The sequence below is a fragment of the Grus americana genome, chromosome 6, assembly GCF_028858705.1.
Source record: "Grus americana isolate bGruAme1 chromosome 6, bGruAme1.mat, whole genome shotgun sequence".
Taxonomy (NCBI): domain Eukaryota; kingdom Metazoa; phylum Chordata; class Aves; order Gruiformes; family Gruidae; genus Grus; species Grus americana.
This window is the reverse complement of record NC_072857.1, coordinates 27,713,970-27,730,065: the sequence shown is the minus strand read 5'-3', so window position 1 is coordinate 27,730,065 and position 16,096 is coordinate 27,713,970. Positions and strand designations below refer to the sequence as shown.

General features: G+C 42.6%; 1 protein-coding gene across 8 annotated transcripts in view; it reads left to right on the top strand.

Annotated features, from left to right (window-relative positions):
- Nucleotides 1-16,096, top strand: part of PIKFYVE (phosphoinositide kinase, FYVE-type zinc finger containing) — a 68,765-nt gene that overhangs the window by 470 nt on the left and 52,199 nt on the right. For 3 of the 8 annotated variants that reach the window (XR_008577770.1, XM_054830802.1, XM_054830800.1), the window contains exons 2-6: nucleotides 3,470-3,651; nucleotides 5,163-5,342; nucleotides 11,256-11,374; nucleotides 14,154-14,325; nucleotides 15,038-15,245. Coding sequence is in view for 7 of the 8 variants with exons in the window: in XM_054830802.1 (XP_054686777.1) it covers nucleotides 3,470-3,651; nucleotides 5,163-5,342; nucleotides 11,256-11,374; nucleotides 14,154-14,325; nucleotides 15,038-15,245 (861 nt within the window). In the remaining variant the exon portion in view is untranslated. The other 5 variants (XM_054830805.1, XM_054830804.1, XM_054830803.1 and 2 more) reach the window with 4 other exon arrangements.

The following is a 16,096-nucleotide window of genomic DNA, read 5'->3' as shown; positions in this document are numbered from 1 at the left end:
GGGCTGCTGGAGCGGGCCCCGGGGAGAGCGCGGGCGGCCAGCCTGCCCTTAGCGCCGTCCTGGCCCGCCCCCAGCCGCGGGGTCCCGGCGGAACCGCGCCGCAGCCCTGTCCGGGGGATTCACGTACACACGGGCGGGCACGGACACCCTGACTGGCGCGGAAGCGTCTATGTTGGCGCTACAGACTGCTGAGGGGCGGGAGAGGGCGCCCCTTTGGGGCCGGGGCGAGGCGGGGAGTGGGAACGGGGGAGGAGCCCCGTGGGGATACACCCTCCTCGCCGGGCTCCCTCCGCTTCCAGGCTGGCGGCGGCTCCCGCTGTGGCAGCCTGGAACTGCCACGCCCGGGACGAGCCTCCTCACAGCGCGGAGCCGCAGAAGCGCCGGGGGCGGAGGTGCCCGCAGAGCAGGCGGTACGGAGGACACCGCCCCAGTGGCCCCGCCCCAACGGCCGCTGCTGGCGGGTAGATTGGCGCGGAGCCTCGATTGGCGATGCCTCGGTGAGGAGCGCCGCCATCGGCGGGCGATTGGGCAGGGCTGGCGGCAGCGCGGCGGGTTGCTAGGGGCGGGGCGGGGGAGCGGGCCGGCGCGGAGCCGGGGCGGGAGAAGAGAGGCGGTGCCGGCGTAGGGTGCAGGCCCAAGGCGGTACCGGCACCCGCGGGGAGCAGGTGAGGACAGCCCGTCCGGGACTGGGCGATCCTGCTCGGGCTTCGCGTGGGCTCGCGGTAGTGTCTCCCTGGGGTGCGTGAGGCCTCTCAGTGGGGCCTGGCTCCTGGTAGCGGCTGATGGCGGTGCTCCTAGGCCGGCCCGGGGGTCGCTGTGTGGCCGCTGCCTGCGAGCAGCCTTCCGCAGCCTTCCGCTGCCTCCTTCTCTCCTTCCCGTCGCAGGTGGTCTTCCGGGTCCGCCATCCCAGGCGGGTGGGTGCGTGTCTGGCGGGGGGAGGGAGGGAGAGGTGTCTCCTCTACAGAGAGGAAAGAAGCAGTCACCGCAGCTCTGGCGCAGACGTTGGAAGTAAAGAGTGTGTGGCATGCAGTTATGTTTAAATTAGGACTGTTCGGCTTTTATACCCGGGGTGTGTTACCCAAGTGCTTAGGAGTACCATCCAAGTGACAAGGAGTGCCTGGACCCTTCTGGTACTGAGCGGTTGTGGTCAGTTTTGCGGGGTGCAGGCTGTCACGGAGCCGTTCTGGATGTAACTGCTGAACGTGTGTGGAGGTTCGCACCCCTACTTGCACTCTGTGTTTTATCAGTGATGAGTTGGTGATTGCTGAAGACGTTGCAGCCTAAAGTGGCTTTAGATATATTCCCTGTGGCTGTTTGGTAGGGATCCTGAGGAAGATGCAGTCTGGTTTTGTGCCTGTTGACTGATATGTGTGCCTTGCTTTCTGTTTTCCCATAGTATACAGATAAGTGACTATTTCCATGTTTCTTGGTGTGTGTGTCCCTTTTAGTGGGAGAACTAAAGCACTTTGAGAAAGGGTGGTAGACTCCATACCTGATGTGTTGTGCAACACAGAAAATCCAGGTGTTTCTGGAGCTAATGCCCAGTGCAGTGCTCTTCAATCTGTTTTAATTAGGCTAGTACTGCTGTCACAGAAGCAATTACTGTGTGTTTTTTTTCCCTTGAAGCTAAAGTTTATTTTGCCAGAATCACATATATGATATATGCAAGTTCAGAGACTTCCTTGTGGGTTTTTTTTTGTCTTGCCAGGCTATAGTCAGTTGCTGAGAGGTGAACATAATTTCCTATAAAACTTCTGATTGACTCAGTAATGGCATTTTTAAAGTGTCAGTGTGTGTGGGAACACAGCCTTGTCGTACATTCAACATTTAAAAAGCAAGTTATCAGTTGCTTTAAGTTTTGAAGAAACAATTCCAAATTTGCCTGAAGATATGTTCTTGAAGGCATTTTCTGTGAACTCTAATGTTTAAGCATGTTCAAATCATCTGTTGTTTGAATAATATTGCTGAAAGAACACCAAAAAATACCGTGGCTTACAGGGGAGAGAGATGCGGAAGCATTCCAGACTAAGACTCAACCTTACATAAAGAACCTGACCAAAGTTTCCCTTGAAACTCTGTGAATGATGTCTTTCTGATTTCTTTCTTAAGAATATATGAATATCAGGAGAAACTCTGAGCTAAAGGCGCTTCCTATACAGAGCAACAAGCAAAAGTCCACTGAGAAGTCATATGATTGACTTGCAGATACCATTGCTTGTGCATTCATTGTAGGAGTGGTCAAACCTTGTCATATGAGCTGCACTCAGCTTGTTAGCACTTCCAGTGTCACTTGTCAACCATGTGGATTTTCTCTGGACTGCACAGATTTTTAGTATGGCTTCTTAGAACTTGGAAGAAAATGTTCTAGTCAGCAAAATACACCTGTAGATTCTAGGGAGCAGTTGTGGAAACTGGAAGCTGGTCTTTCATGCAGGCGCATGTATCGGCTGCTAAGCAGGAAGTAGACTCATACAGAGTTTTGATCCTTGGCACAGGTAAAAGTCAGCTGTCACTTGTAGGTTCCCTCAGCTCCCCATGTTCCTGCTCTGTCAAACATTTCACTAAGTCTTACTTAAACAAAGATAAAAGTGCTAAGCACCTTAGCTTAGCAGGCTAGAAGTGCAGGCTTAGTGAGGCGTAGTAGAAGAAATCAGGTGTGTATTGAGGTTAAAGAATATGGGCTGTGGGAAAGTATGACTCTTGGCTGAATGAATGCTTTGGTACACAGCAAGTAGGCTTAACAAGTATGGCTTCCCCTAATACAGAATGTGATTTGTTTTTAGTTTGTTTGTTTTTCCTTAATGTAGCTACCCTTGAAAATAAGGAAGTTTGGAGGTGTTACATTTGACAACAAATAAACCACAGTTCGGGTTGTTTCCCTGGTAACTTGCACAAGGCCCTGTATTGTAGTGCAAAGGGGAAGGAAGCAGTGTGCCACCAAACTTAATCTTTCAGTCCTGCTTTTATTTACAGTTCATTCTATTTCTCATTTTGAAGTTAACCTGGCCAAACAATGAGTATGTCTTGTGCTTGTTCAGGCGTGCCTGTCTTCAGTTTTCTTGTTGCAAGGGCTGCAGAAGTCACAGCATTGACAGCTCTTCTCTTAGGCTGAAGTTAAAACTTCTTTGTGATACGTATGCAGAGTCTCCCTTTGAAAGTTCCCATAAAACAGCAACTGGAGTGTGTCATCAGACAGTGTAGTGGCTGTTTACTTACTTTGATTGCTCTGGATGTTTAACTAGGAGCTCTGAATTGCTGTCTGCAGAAATGTTGATCTCTTGCCAATGACTAGGCAGGGTACATGAGTTCCTAACTCTGGCACTCTTGATTTGTGCTAATAGCAGATGTCTGTGGTAGGTGGTGTGAGTGTTCCCCGTCTAGCATCTAACAAGAGACCTCTTCCTCAGTTGACTGAAGATGTTCTATTTCACCACCCTGTATATAATGCATGTTGCTGAACTCTTTCCAGGGCACGTGAAATGGCCGCAGATGAGAAACGGTCTCCGACACTGGACTCTACCAGTGATCTACCTCATTCTCCTAGTAGTCCATCTCATCTCACTCACTTCAAACCCCTGACTCCTGACCAGGATGAGCCTCCTTTTAAATCAGCCTACAGCTCTTTTGTAAATCTCTTCCGTTTCAGCAAAGGTAAGTGCTTGGGGGAATGTGCATGTGGATTGTGCATGCTGTTTTATTGATGCCCTCTACTGCCGTATAAACTTGTAAAAACACCTCTGAATATAACAGCGTGATGTCAGACAGTTGGCCAAATGGATGGTCAGTTAGCTCTTTGTGAGGGATGTTGCATCTTGCTTTTGGGTGACATAGTAGAGTTTTGCTGTGGGTGAAGATAGATAGCATCTTGCAGCTAGAAGTCTGTGGCTGCCCATGAAGGTCTGAAACCAGCCAGTTAGCAGATAGTATTATATAGCTGCTTAGCTGAGCATCTGGATTTCCTTTACCTGTATGAAGTTTTTGGGGCTAAGAGCAGGAGTAACCCTCTGCAAGCTTATAAGAGTAAAATATGTGCCTGTCCTCCCAATGCAAGTTCTTACTCCATACTTCTTCCACTCTTCACCTTCCTGTGCATCTTGTAACTTCAGTAGAGTGGCAGCTGAGTCGCAATAAATCAGTGTATTTACAGGAAGTCCACCCTTAATTCGCATGGCTTAAGTGTTCCCCATCAAGAGGTTTGAAGTGTTGTGAAAGTTTTGTATATTAAAAAGTACTACTTGATTTTGGCCTCTGTACTACATATATCATGAAACACTTATATTCTAAGTAGGCAAGCTCTTAAAGAACTATGTGAGTTTTTCTTTTTTGTTTCAAAGAAATATACTGCAAAGAGTGGTGAATGAATGTACCTTGGTTTTGTACAAAAACTGTGTATCTCTTTGCTGGAGATAGCAAACTGGTCAGCTGCTTTTGTTTAGTCTGTTCATTATCCAGCTCTGCTGAGCATACTTCTTCAGTGTTTGGGCTAGGGAAAAAGGGCCAAGGTAGCTTTTTGCGTAAGCAAACAGCTCTGTTCAGACTCTTCTTATGCAGGATGAAAAATAATTACTTGGTATGACTGTTATTAGTTTACATAGTAGAATATCACCTGTCATTATTAATTTATTGAAAATAACATAAGATGTTGTCAATATTGCCTTCACTTGTTTGTCTCTGACAAATGTAGCTGAAGTCAGGAAAGTATTGTGTTGAAAGAATGGGAAAACATGAAATGGGCATGTTACTGGAATCAATGAGAACCTGTCTATACTTGATCCTCTGATGGAAAAGGATGGTTTATTAAAGGCTGCAGTAACTTCAATGTGACCTCAGTGCTGGCTTCTAACATAACTGAAAAACTCTTCAGGGCAGAAGCTGATAATGAACTGTAGTTATTCCATATAGGAAGAATAATTCATGCATGCTGGTTTGGTTTTTTTTAGACACTTTTCATGTTAGGCCTGAGCGTTGACAGGCAAGGTCTACATACTGGCCTGTTCCCATGTTTTGTATGGTAATTTTCAGACTAAAAATTTATGTCTTTTGTTAAGTATAATAATGATCCAAATGAGCTATTTATGAGAGTTTTTTACCCTTAGTTTTGCATGCACTACTGGTTTTCTTTATCATGTCTGAACAGTTGGTTTCTTGCTTTTTGTCAACAGATGATGGCAGGCTTTCATCTGCAGCAGAGAGAGCAGAGGTGGGACAGAGTGATCCACAAGCGTTGAGTGGTGGCTGGTCCAGTCCTCAGCATCCCACCAGGGCTCAGTCTCTGAGGTCACCAGTTCCTTACAAAAAACAACTGACTGGTGAGCTGCAAAGAAGATCTTCTACAACTCTAGGTAATTTCAGCTCTTTGTGCTCCAAGGGAGTGTTGTACTAGCCATGCTGGGATGCTTCAGAGTGAGGTGGAAGGAGGTGAACAAAGATTTGTTGACTGTCTAGATTGATAGCAGAATTTGCTATCAGGCTACACTGCTTCTGTTAGTGAGGTTGCACTTTAACCTCGGAAGCATGTTCCCTCCACCCTTCTTAATGTTCCAGCAAGGCACAGTTGTTGGGGCTCTGCTGTTTCAATTACAAAAGTCTGGAACAAAAGAGGCTGCCAAAACACATCCAACATCTTAAAGTCACTTGAGCCTTGATCCTGAAAATTTTTGCTTTGTCTTGAGGGACTTCAGTTTCTTAACAGCCACGTACAAACTATTACTTTAGAGCTCAGTCTGAATGGGGTTGATGTTTGTGTCTTCAGGGGAGTTTTAGATGCAGGTTTTTGCTTGTAGCTGTTTTGAGGACAATTGAATAGGAGCTTGTGTCTAAACCTTTTTTATTCCTAACCTTGGATCTACTGCCAGATGCCATACTGAATCTCTTTTAGCTGGAGTGGAAATTGAATGTGATTTCAAAGATGCAGGTGCAACTGTGTAATGGCTTTATGAAGATTTGGAAGAGCTAGGAAGTAGATTGCAGGGGTCCCTCTTGAGATCTGTCTGGTTACTGACAGCCAGTTGTGATAGCCTTGAGCAAACTGCTAAGCTGTGTAAAAATCCTGTGCAAGACAGTATTTTGAAGAGTATGGTACCTAGTGCAAACAAATCAGATCTTACACGTTGTTAATGTGAATGGGATTTTTAGAAAGATGTCTAGTCTTGGTAACCAGGCAGAAGTCCAGTACAGTTAACTAACATTTTCATCTAAGTCATTTGCATGCTGTCTTAGTTGAACACATTCATCATCTTCCTCCTTGCCCTCTAGTACTGTTTGGCTATTCAGTTGTACTTGTCACAACAAACCAATTAAGGTGGTGTTGCTTTTTGGTTTTGTTTTTTTGTTAAAGCTTTTTCTCAAATGCCCAAGGACAGCAGTGTGCTCTTGGCTGATTTGCCAATTTGTTTTACTTCATTCTTAGTTACCTCTTGTAAATCACTTGGAAATTACAGGTTTGGGGATTACAGGTTAGAAACCTTTAGATGAGGTAGGTTGTTTGGTACTCAGAAGGCAGAAATAATTTTGCTCTTTGATTATTGTTATTACCATTATTATTCTCTTTCTTTGTTATCCTATTAAACTGCCTTTATCTCAACCCATGATTTTTTTTTCCCATTCCCCTCCCCATCCCCTTGTGGGGAGGGGTGAGCGAGCAGTGGCATGGTGATCAGTTACTAGCTGGGGTTAAACCACGACACGCCTAGATTGGTAGGTAAGTTCACCCACTCAATTCAGTGACAGTGAGGTGTCTAATCTCGTTGAGTAGTCTTGCAACCTTGTATCTGCAGGCCTGTAAATGTCTTTCTAGGCTTGGCCATTTCTCATATACTTCATAACATTGGCAAGCGTAGGCAGGAAAATGCGTAAGTCCTTCACAAAAGTCTGTCTAGCCTACTTGAGTTTAAATAACATGCCAAGCTTAAGCAAACTGAAAGGAACAAATAAATAAAAGACTGCTGATGCCTCTAAACAGTGATGGAATGAAATTGCTCTGGAAGATGTGACTCCCACCCATCATCTGTCCATTAAATTGCACTGTCTGCACAGGAGATACACTCATTGCTCAGGGACCATGCTGGCTGACAACTGCAAATGCAGAACAACATGGAGGGGTGGTAGCTTTTGTAGGAAACTGTCTAGCATCAAACATGTAGGATTTCGGTTGTGTGCTTCCCTTCAGGACTGCTTACATGAAAACATTGTAGTAGCACCTTACTGGCTTTTGGCTGCTGGATGCCTGCCTTGCGTCAGAGATGCTTTGTGGGTTGTACAGGTGAAGAACCAGTGCCAACTTCTGTGGCCTCCCTCTGGGGAGATCTGTTGCATTCTCATGTGCTGGAGTAGGGTGCTGGGGAGCTGGTGTCACTTCTGCGGAGACAGTGGGCCCAGCTGGGTGTCTTGGCCTGCACGTGTCTGTGTGTGCTGGGTGTTTTCAAGGTGCTGGATTGAACCAAGATAGTCTCGTGCTGAGATAACGTCACAGCTTGCAAATCCAGTTTAAGGAGAACTGGAAATGCTGACCGGTTGGAGAGGAAGTATTGGTAGTAAAAGCTCTTCTAGCTTGTTACTCTGTCATGCAGGATAATATTATTAATGTTAGACAGTTGTAGCAGACTGACAGTAATAGGGAACGGCAAAGGAGCTTACTAGGAGTAAGGAAAGGCCAACAATCATATGAGGGGGAAGAAGGTCTGAGGAAAGCGTGTGGTGGTTACTGCGAATCATAAAGAACATGACTTATTACCAGAACATCTTTTTTATTGAAAAAGGCTTTGGAACATGAAAATGCATGTTGTAAAATGAAGTTAAGGACAGCTTTCATACTTTTCATGTCAGTACTTTGTATGGCAGTGACTTGAGGAAGATGTGATGTTTGAACTGTGATAGTCAACTTGAATATGAAATTATATGCTTTGGCAGTGAGTAACTAGAAAGCAATTCATGTTGATTTGTATTAGCAAAACTGTGGTATCCCTGGTGGGGGTATTTGTTTATTGTTGAAACCGTGTGAGGCTCTCTGTTGTACCTCTTGTGTTAGTGTATGGTCAGCTCTCTTCCTGTGAACTGAAGCTAGCAGTTAAGTTGTAACAAAGTAGTTCTCCTAGTGTTTTTGACTTGTCATTCACTGTAAAATGAATGCTAAAATACATAGGGTCATGAGAGGAACTCTGGAAAAAGATATTTTGGTGGCTCAGTAATTGAGGATGCAGAACAATTGCTTGACTTACTGAGCAAATCTTTCTGTGGCCTGAACTCAGAAGAGTGTACTGAGTAGATAATCATAGCTGGAATGATATTGCAAGTTCCTTCCTAGTGATCACAGTTCAGATGTGGAGAGTAGGAAAAAGAGGAGAAAAACATATAGTATTTCAGAGGATGTATAGGTATTGCTAAGGATCAGCAGCCATGAATACATATAGTTAGGGTGAGGGTTACTGTTGAAATATGAGGACTTTTTTTTTTTTTTTTAAGCTGTTAATTTTTAGCTTAAGAAGGATAAATAGGTTAGAAATAAGTCAAATTGGAAATCTAGATGGGGTTCTTCTGGTATATTGAGGTTTTGTTCAGTGGACATGTAGATGGGAAGGGAATGGATAGGAAAAACACACAATTGCTGCATAAACTGGTAGTCCTGAAAAGATGTGTTCCACACTCATGTTGGTGTGTTACATTGAAGGGCTGAGATGCAGCTGGCTTTTGCTTGTTAAATGCAAAATTATATCAAGTGAAAAATTACTGTCTTGTGTGAGTGTTTGGCTAGGGAAGAAGAGTAAATGGGTGAAGATATGGTAGAGTTGTGGACTGAGAAAGTATAAGGACTCTATATATCAAAACCATGAGGAAGCTGTCTTCATTTCCTGCAGTTTTTGTGCTGGTTGGACGGTGACAAGGAAAAGTTTGTGGAGCTGATCTGGTTGTCATAACAGATGAAATAACACTTAAATAAAGTTTATTTTTTAAAACCTAATTTCTTGTGTGTAATTTTAATTGTGCTGGTGAGGTGTGTGGGTTATTTTTTTGGTGTGTGTGAGGTTTCTTTTTGGTACAGTTTTGTGTGAGTCGTTGGGTTGTTTTGGTAGCTTGTACTGAGTTTGCTGCTTCAGGAGCACTAAAAAAAGCTTATCACTACTTAGATGTGTAAGTGTGGTCAACCCTCTTGGGCTCAAATAAAAAGAAGATATGAAATCTCTTCAGAAGTGCAACTGATGGCAGTTGGGATGATGATGTGAGCAAAGCAAGAAAAATGTTCTTACAGTTTCTGTGTTTGTGGAAGAGAATGTGAGTTTGGTGGTGAAATGGTGAAATAAGGAAATACAGTTACAATGCTGAAAACATATACATCTGTAAATCATGTGTGCATTAACTGAGAAAAGGGCTGTGGCATTTATAGTAATGGTATTCGGATCAGGAGTAAGAGTTGACCTAAGATTGATACATGTGAATTCTCTTATAAAGATGGTGTTTTAGATACAGTGTGTCCTGTACTGCAGGAGTGATAACTTCTTACATTCTTGCTATTCAGTGTGTTTTCCCCAGAAAGGGAGAAATCACATGACTGAAAAGGAAAAGAGCCAGCTGAATTTTAATCTGAGAATCAGTCAGCTTCTGTAGTATAAACAGGTTAGCCATGTGCTCCTACTCCTGATGGCATGCTTTTTCTAATGTAGATGACATCCTTTTGACGTTGTTTTATGTAACACAGCAAAGGGCATTTAACTAACCAGAGAACCAGTGTGGAGTTACCTGTGGCATTTCCTCAGTGCTGTGTATGTTCATACTTTGGGAATCACTTGCCTGTCAAGATTTGTAGCTAATTAAGCAGGAAGCCCAATAGTAATTTTTTGAATTGGAAGCAACATTCCTGGAAAGAAGATACTCTTGAACTCAAAAGTTAGAGCAGGAAGGTCCAGGAAGTAAATGCAGCATAGGTCTTGTGTTAGAAGTAAGGAGAAGCCAAAGGTTTCTATCATATTATCAATGTTTTCTTGAAATATTAAAGTCCCTTTAATCACCCTAAAATACTCAACTTGGTCTGTCCAAAAGTGTATTTCTTTGAATTTTTAAAAATAAATTCCAAATGGCTAGCCGCAGAACTGGGTTTAAGCACTCTAGAATCTCTTTAAAATCATCTCCTCTAGTGGCTTCTTTTGTTGTTGTGGATCATTAAGCAGCTATATGTGGGCTGATTAACTAAAAATATCTACTAAGAATCTGAAGAGGAGGCATGGAATCCCACAGTTTTAATCACATTGCTCTAAGGGTTTTGATCTCCTGCACACAAAGGAATAGCCCAGTTGTTACTGCACGGCAACAGTTAATACACTTCTGCTAGTGCTGTCAGCATTCCCGCTGACATCAGTGATATCTAAAGCAGTAAACAGAAAGCAGCCATGTCTGTTCTTCCTGTACTACGGGGAATCAAAATAAAATGCTAGTCAGATGGAGAGCAGCGAAGCTGGTAAGAAACTTTAAACTATTCAGAAAAGTTGTTTATGTAGCAAAGCAACGCTAAAAATGTTTAAATGTTTAGGTAAATACAGCACTGTGTTTTCAGATCTTTCTGGAGACAAGGATCCTATTTGCAACTTGCACAGCAATGCTTCAAAGTAATCTGGTGTTTTACAGGAAAGAAATTAACTGTATTACCTTTTTATTCAGGAGTCTCTTTGCTATAGTTAATCAAGAATGACTGTACAAGTTCTCAACAACTTTTTTCTTAGAAAATAACAAAACCCCCTCAAAAATGGGAATTTCTAGATGCATTTTATTCTGAGTTATTGTTTTTAATAAAAACTGAGCAATTGAGTCCTGAGACTTGCTGTAGTAATTTATAAATAAGGTCAAGCTAAGGCATTGACTTATACCAGTCCTAGAATGAATGTGAATATCGTTGCAATTATTTTGTAAGTATTAATATCCGAGAGGGCATTCTAAAATGAGACTTCAGTAATTTCTAAAAGACTATTACAAGATTCATGTAGTAGGTTGAAAATAACATTTCTTTAAAAGATGTTTTCATTCTCAGAGAACTTAAATCGGTTCTTGTAAACACAGAGGAGGTATTTAAAATGCCAGTCAAGTCAAGCTATCTGGCATCAGAAACTCCTTTTGGGGGAGAAGAGTGCAAGGCCAAGAAGCGATACGCACTTTAACTTTGTAAACTGCATACATATGTGAACATATCTCCCTCTAATGGGGGTTTGTGTTGTGATGTGAATGTTGATGTATCATGGAAGAAATGAATATTACTGTCCCTTCCCTTCCAGACAATCGAAGGAAAGTTGAACCGCCTCCTGGAGGTCATGATCCTCGAACTGCAGTTCAGTTAAGAAGCCTCAGCACCGTTTTAAAGCGCCTCAAAGAAATTATGGAGGGGAAGAGCCAGGTACTTCTTCTGAGGGATTTGTACGTGAAACTATCCAGAAACTGAGCTGTTTACTAAGCTTCTCTGAGCTTTGTTTTTAGAAGCATCACAGGGGCTTTTTCAGACCTTTAAAGGATGAGTGAATAAACTAAAAAGTCATTGTGTAAGTGCAGGGGAAATGATTTAAGTTGATGCTGACTTTTGACATATCAAACATCTGTCATATTGTGGTAGTGAAACATTACAACTGCTCAGCTTCTTGAACCTGGACCAGATGCTTTCATTTTAGACTCCTTCACACTTCTGTATTACCCAATCTAGTATTACTTGATGGTTTTCTCTCTTGAAGGCTGTGGGCTGGTGAAACACACTGATTGTCACAAATAGTAATGAGAATTCTGAGGATGAATTAAATCTGCTACTTATTGCTGGTGAATCATTACCACAGTATTTGCTTGAAAAGCTTATCCTGTTAATCAGTTTTGATTCAGCTGGATAAAGGTCTGGTGGTTGCTACTGACTTGCCAATTTCACCTCCCTCTGCTGTGTTGGACCATGCATTTTAAGAGGAGGATCTAGCTGAGAAAAGAAGCCACAACTATTTATAAGTGATGATATAAATAGCTGTGTCTGGGAGCAAGACACGAACAAGCAAAAGTACATTTAATTAAACTGAATGAAGAGGAAAAAGGGTTTTGGCTTGGTAGCTTTTACAGTAGACTGAGTAAACTCATTTAGCTTCCCAGTGTTACTCTGCTTGTAAGAGTAACATTGCTTTGGTAGAAAGGGCAATATTTTTGAGGGTGAAACAAAAGCCTTTCATTGAAGTAAGCGGGGCATTGAGTGTGGTCCCTACTAATATTTCAGTTTGTGGCAGCTTCTGAAGGCCCTGGAGATTTTCAGACATCTTTGAAGCTATTGGAGAACTGTTCAAACAGACAGGATGCAGCAGTAAATGAATATGACTAGATCTTTCTCTGAAAGCAGTATGTTAGCAGTCAACATGCTGACTTCTGTACAAATGGTAATGCATCACTGCCCCTGACTGCAGTCATGTCTTGAGTCACTCCAGGCAACAATTTATTCCTACTGTAGATTTGGTCTGTCTACAGGAGAGCACTTTACTGTTGTAGAAAGCATGTGTCAGATCCTGGAAGGTGCTGCTCTAATCAGCCTCTGCTTCTAACGGGGGCCAGGCTGCTGTTTTGAACCCTTCCTTGTAGGCTGTTCTTGTCATCAGTGTTGGCTCTGACTTGAGCAGGGCAGAGAGCTGGAAGGTGTCACCAGCAATGGCTGGGTTTCTAAACACCCAGCCATGTGCAAGTGGGGCAAGGCAATATGGGAGAGGCGTTGGGCAGAGGCACTGCTGCTTGGAACAGCTGCTCCCTGTGTGGCAGAACCAGGGACTTGGCTTATCATGTGGAGCCACAGCAAAACCTGTTAATTGGCATCCTCTGCAGTTTTGCAGCAGTTCCTTGGGAAAGCTCTTCACTGCATCTTTCCCTGCTTGAAGCTTAGCATTCATCTTAATTTCTAGACTCTCTTGAACACTAGTTTGCCTTGAGCAGTCTTGGACCTCTTTCTGTATACGTTTTCTTGTGTGAGGACAGCATGAAATTGTTGTCGTGTTGATCATAGCTGTTTTGGTCTCAAAATTGGTCTAGCAGCTATGTCAAACTTCACTTTGTGAACATCCAAAAATAACCCCCAATTCAGGGTATGCTTTTCCTTTTGGTTTTGTGAAAATCAGAGTGTGGATCACCTTTCTTTTCTGTGGTTACTCTCTTCTTAAGTTTTTTTTGAGAAAATTCTTGCAGCACTTTCTCTTCCTAAGAAAAACCCAGAGTATTCAGTCCCTCTGAAAAGGCTTATTGCCAGAACAGAACTCTAGCGAAGAGTGTTTCACAGGCAGAGCTGTCATGTGACCATTAGCAGTTGTATCCATCCATGGTAATTGTAACTGATGTGCTCAGAATCATAATTGAGAGATTTGTCTTGCTTTGTTTATAGCTACACCACCAAATGGAAGTTTTAACTCTTTGTTTTCAAGTCTTAAAAACAAGGCAAAAATTCCTCTGGCTGCACCCATGCTGTAAATCAGTATATGTCACTATCTGCTGAATGTGTATTCCACAGTTGTCTTCACCTAGCAGTTAATCTGGAGTTTTGAAACAGCATCAATCTCAGACACAGGGTTTTACAACTGTTTACTGAGGTTTTGAATAATTTGATTGTATAACAAAACTTTTTACATGTATCTATAATCCTTTCAAAGTACTTCCCAGTATTAGCTGTTGAAATGATCTTCCTGCACTAATAATTCCTGATACTTGACTTACCCCTGATAACAGCTTCAACTAATGCATGGGGTTTGTGTGGGGGGGTTTGTTTTTGTTTGTTTTTCTTTTTTAACTGTGCTAGTTGAGGGTCTGTCATGTGCTAGGGGCAAATGAGAGGAAAGAGCAATCAGTACTTCATGTGTTTGTTTCTTCTTGACCTTTATCTGCAGCTCATGATAATTTTTATCTGCTTTCCTTCAGTCTTGGTTCAAGAAGACAAAGGCTTACTAGAATTATTCTCACAGTTAAGAATTCCCTCAGCCTTCTAGCTCCCTATAAACCACCCAAAAAATACTTTCTGTGCATGTGTGTGCTTATACACAACAGTGTGCATATACACACACATATATGAAATTGTCCTTTTCATGTGCGCAGTCTACAAAGCAGTCATGAATCTAAACATGCTTTTTTATTTACAAAAAAAAAAAAAAATGCTTTTTGTCTGCTGCCTTCCCTTGTAGGACAGTGACTTGAAGCAGTACTGGATGCCTGACAGCCAGTGCAAAGAATGCTATGACTGCAGTGAGAAATTCACCACCTTCCGGCGAAGGCACCACTGTCGACTTTGTGGGCAGATCTTCTGTAGTCGATGCTGCAATCAGGAAATTCCTGGAAAATTCATGGGCTACACAGGTAGGGTTTATCTGTTGAGAAGCAGAGCGTTCTCTGTGTGCTCAGCTCCGTTTGGACTACTGCATTTTAGATTTTGGCATCTGCTAGAGAATGCTGTACAAGTCTCTAGTGGGCTTAGAAATAAGCAAAAAGAATCACAGGACCTAATTCTACCAATTTCTTCATCCACAATGGTGGATTGTGCCACGCCTGCTTATTTTTACCAACACTACGTCCAAGATGACAAAATAAATATGGCCACTATTTAACAAGGATGTTCACTACAAAAAAGTGTGCTCAAGTAAAAGCTAACTAATGGTATTTTAAAATGTAATGAGCCACATGTTCTAATTGAGGGTGAGGGAAACTGTCAAATACCGATTACCAAACTCCTGATGGAGGTAATAATTTCCAGACATCAGCTGGTATGTCATATCTGACTGGCATGTTGTACCATGATTTCAGTGTGCACATGTGCTCTCTCTCCCTGCCCCTGCAACCTGTGTGTCTCACCAATCATGTGTTACACATCATTTGACTTGGAGAAATTTCCTGAGTGTATAATTGTCTGGGGTTTTGCTCTTTAAGGCAATATGAGAAGTAGACTTAAACATGCAAAGAGGTTTTGAAACAGGAAATCCTTCTTTTCCCACTACTACACACCTCTGATCCTGTAGGAACAGAGTACTATTTGTTCCTCTTCACTTACGCTCTCTGGTTCCCCTTTCCATAGGGGATCTCCGAGCCTGCACCTACTGCCGCAAAATAGCCTTAAGCTATGCACACTCCACAGACAGTAACTCCATTGGAGAAGACTTAAATGCTCTATCAGATTCTGCGTGTTCTGTATCGGTGCTGGATCCTGGCGAGCCGCGCACACCAGTTGGGAGCCGTAAAGCTAGCCGCAACATCTTTTTGGAGGAGGATCTAACCTGGCAAAGGTAAAGTGAATGGCTTCATGCTGAGCTCCGGATTCTTAACTGCGTTTTCAGCCTGACACCTGCCTAGACAAAAGCTGGTGGTTTCCATCTAGGAAACTTAGAAGTATATCTCCTGTAAAAATAATCTAATCCTGTGCTTGCTTCTAATATTCTTCTCTTCAGGCTGAAATGCAGAAACTTTTCTAGTGGAGTTTTAAATTATTTGCAGTTCTTCCTTTAACCTATTGAAACAGTGATTCTGTACCAGTGTCAGCAGGCTTTTAGCTTTGGAGTTTAAAAAGACAAAACCAAAAAACATCCCCTCTAACCACCAATGTATCGAAAGGCAAGTCAATGTAACACTGCTGCTTTACCTATCAGGTTTTGGATTGGGCAAGAGAATATAAGAGATGCCGTCTGTGTAAATAAGAGAGAAATGGTGTAAGTAACTGCCTGTTTCAACTGAAGTGGGATTGAAAGGACACCTATAAAGGTTCTCTGATCTCCTTTCAAAGCATATTTCTTCTTAATGCTCTTGAATGATGGGATCTTTATTTTGGAAGGTGAATAAAAGAAACTATACTACTTCTCAAGTGGTAATGCAAGTTAATTTCCGAGGACCTTGATTTAATTAAATGTAGGGGGAGGAAGAAATAATCAGATGTGGTGTTTGTGCTCATTTCCCTAAAAATAGAAGTACAGGCAGGTGTGAAACTACTGAGGAGGTCTTGAGTCAGAGCCTTTCTTTAACTGAGGGGTAGTGTTAGTGACATGTGCCCCTCTCATCAGATCACTTCTAGTGATTCTGATAGTATTAAAAGAAAAACCTCAAAAACAACTGTCTTCAGAAAATGCCCTGACTCTTGCATATT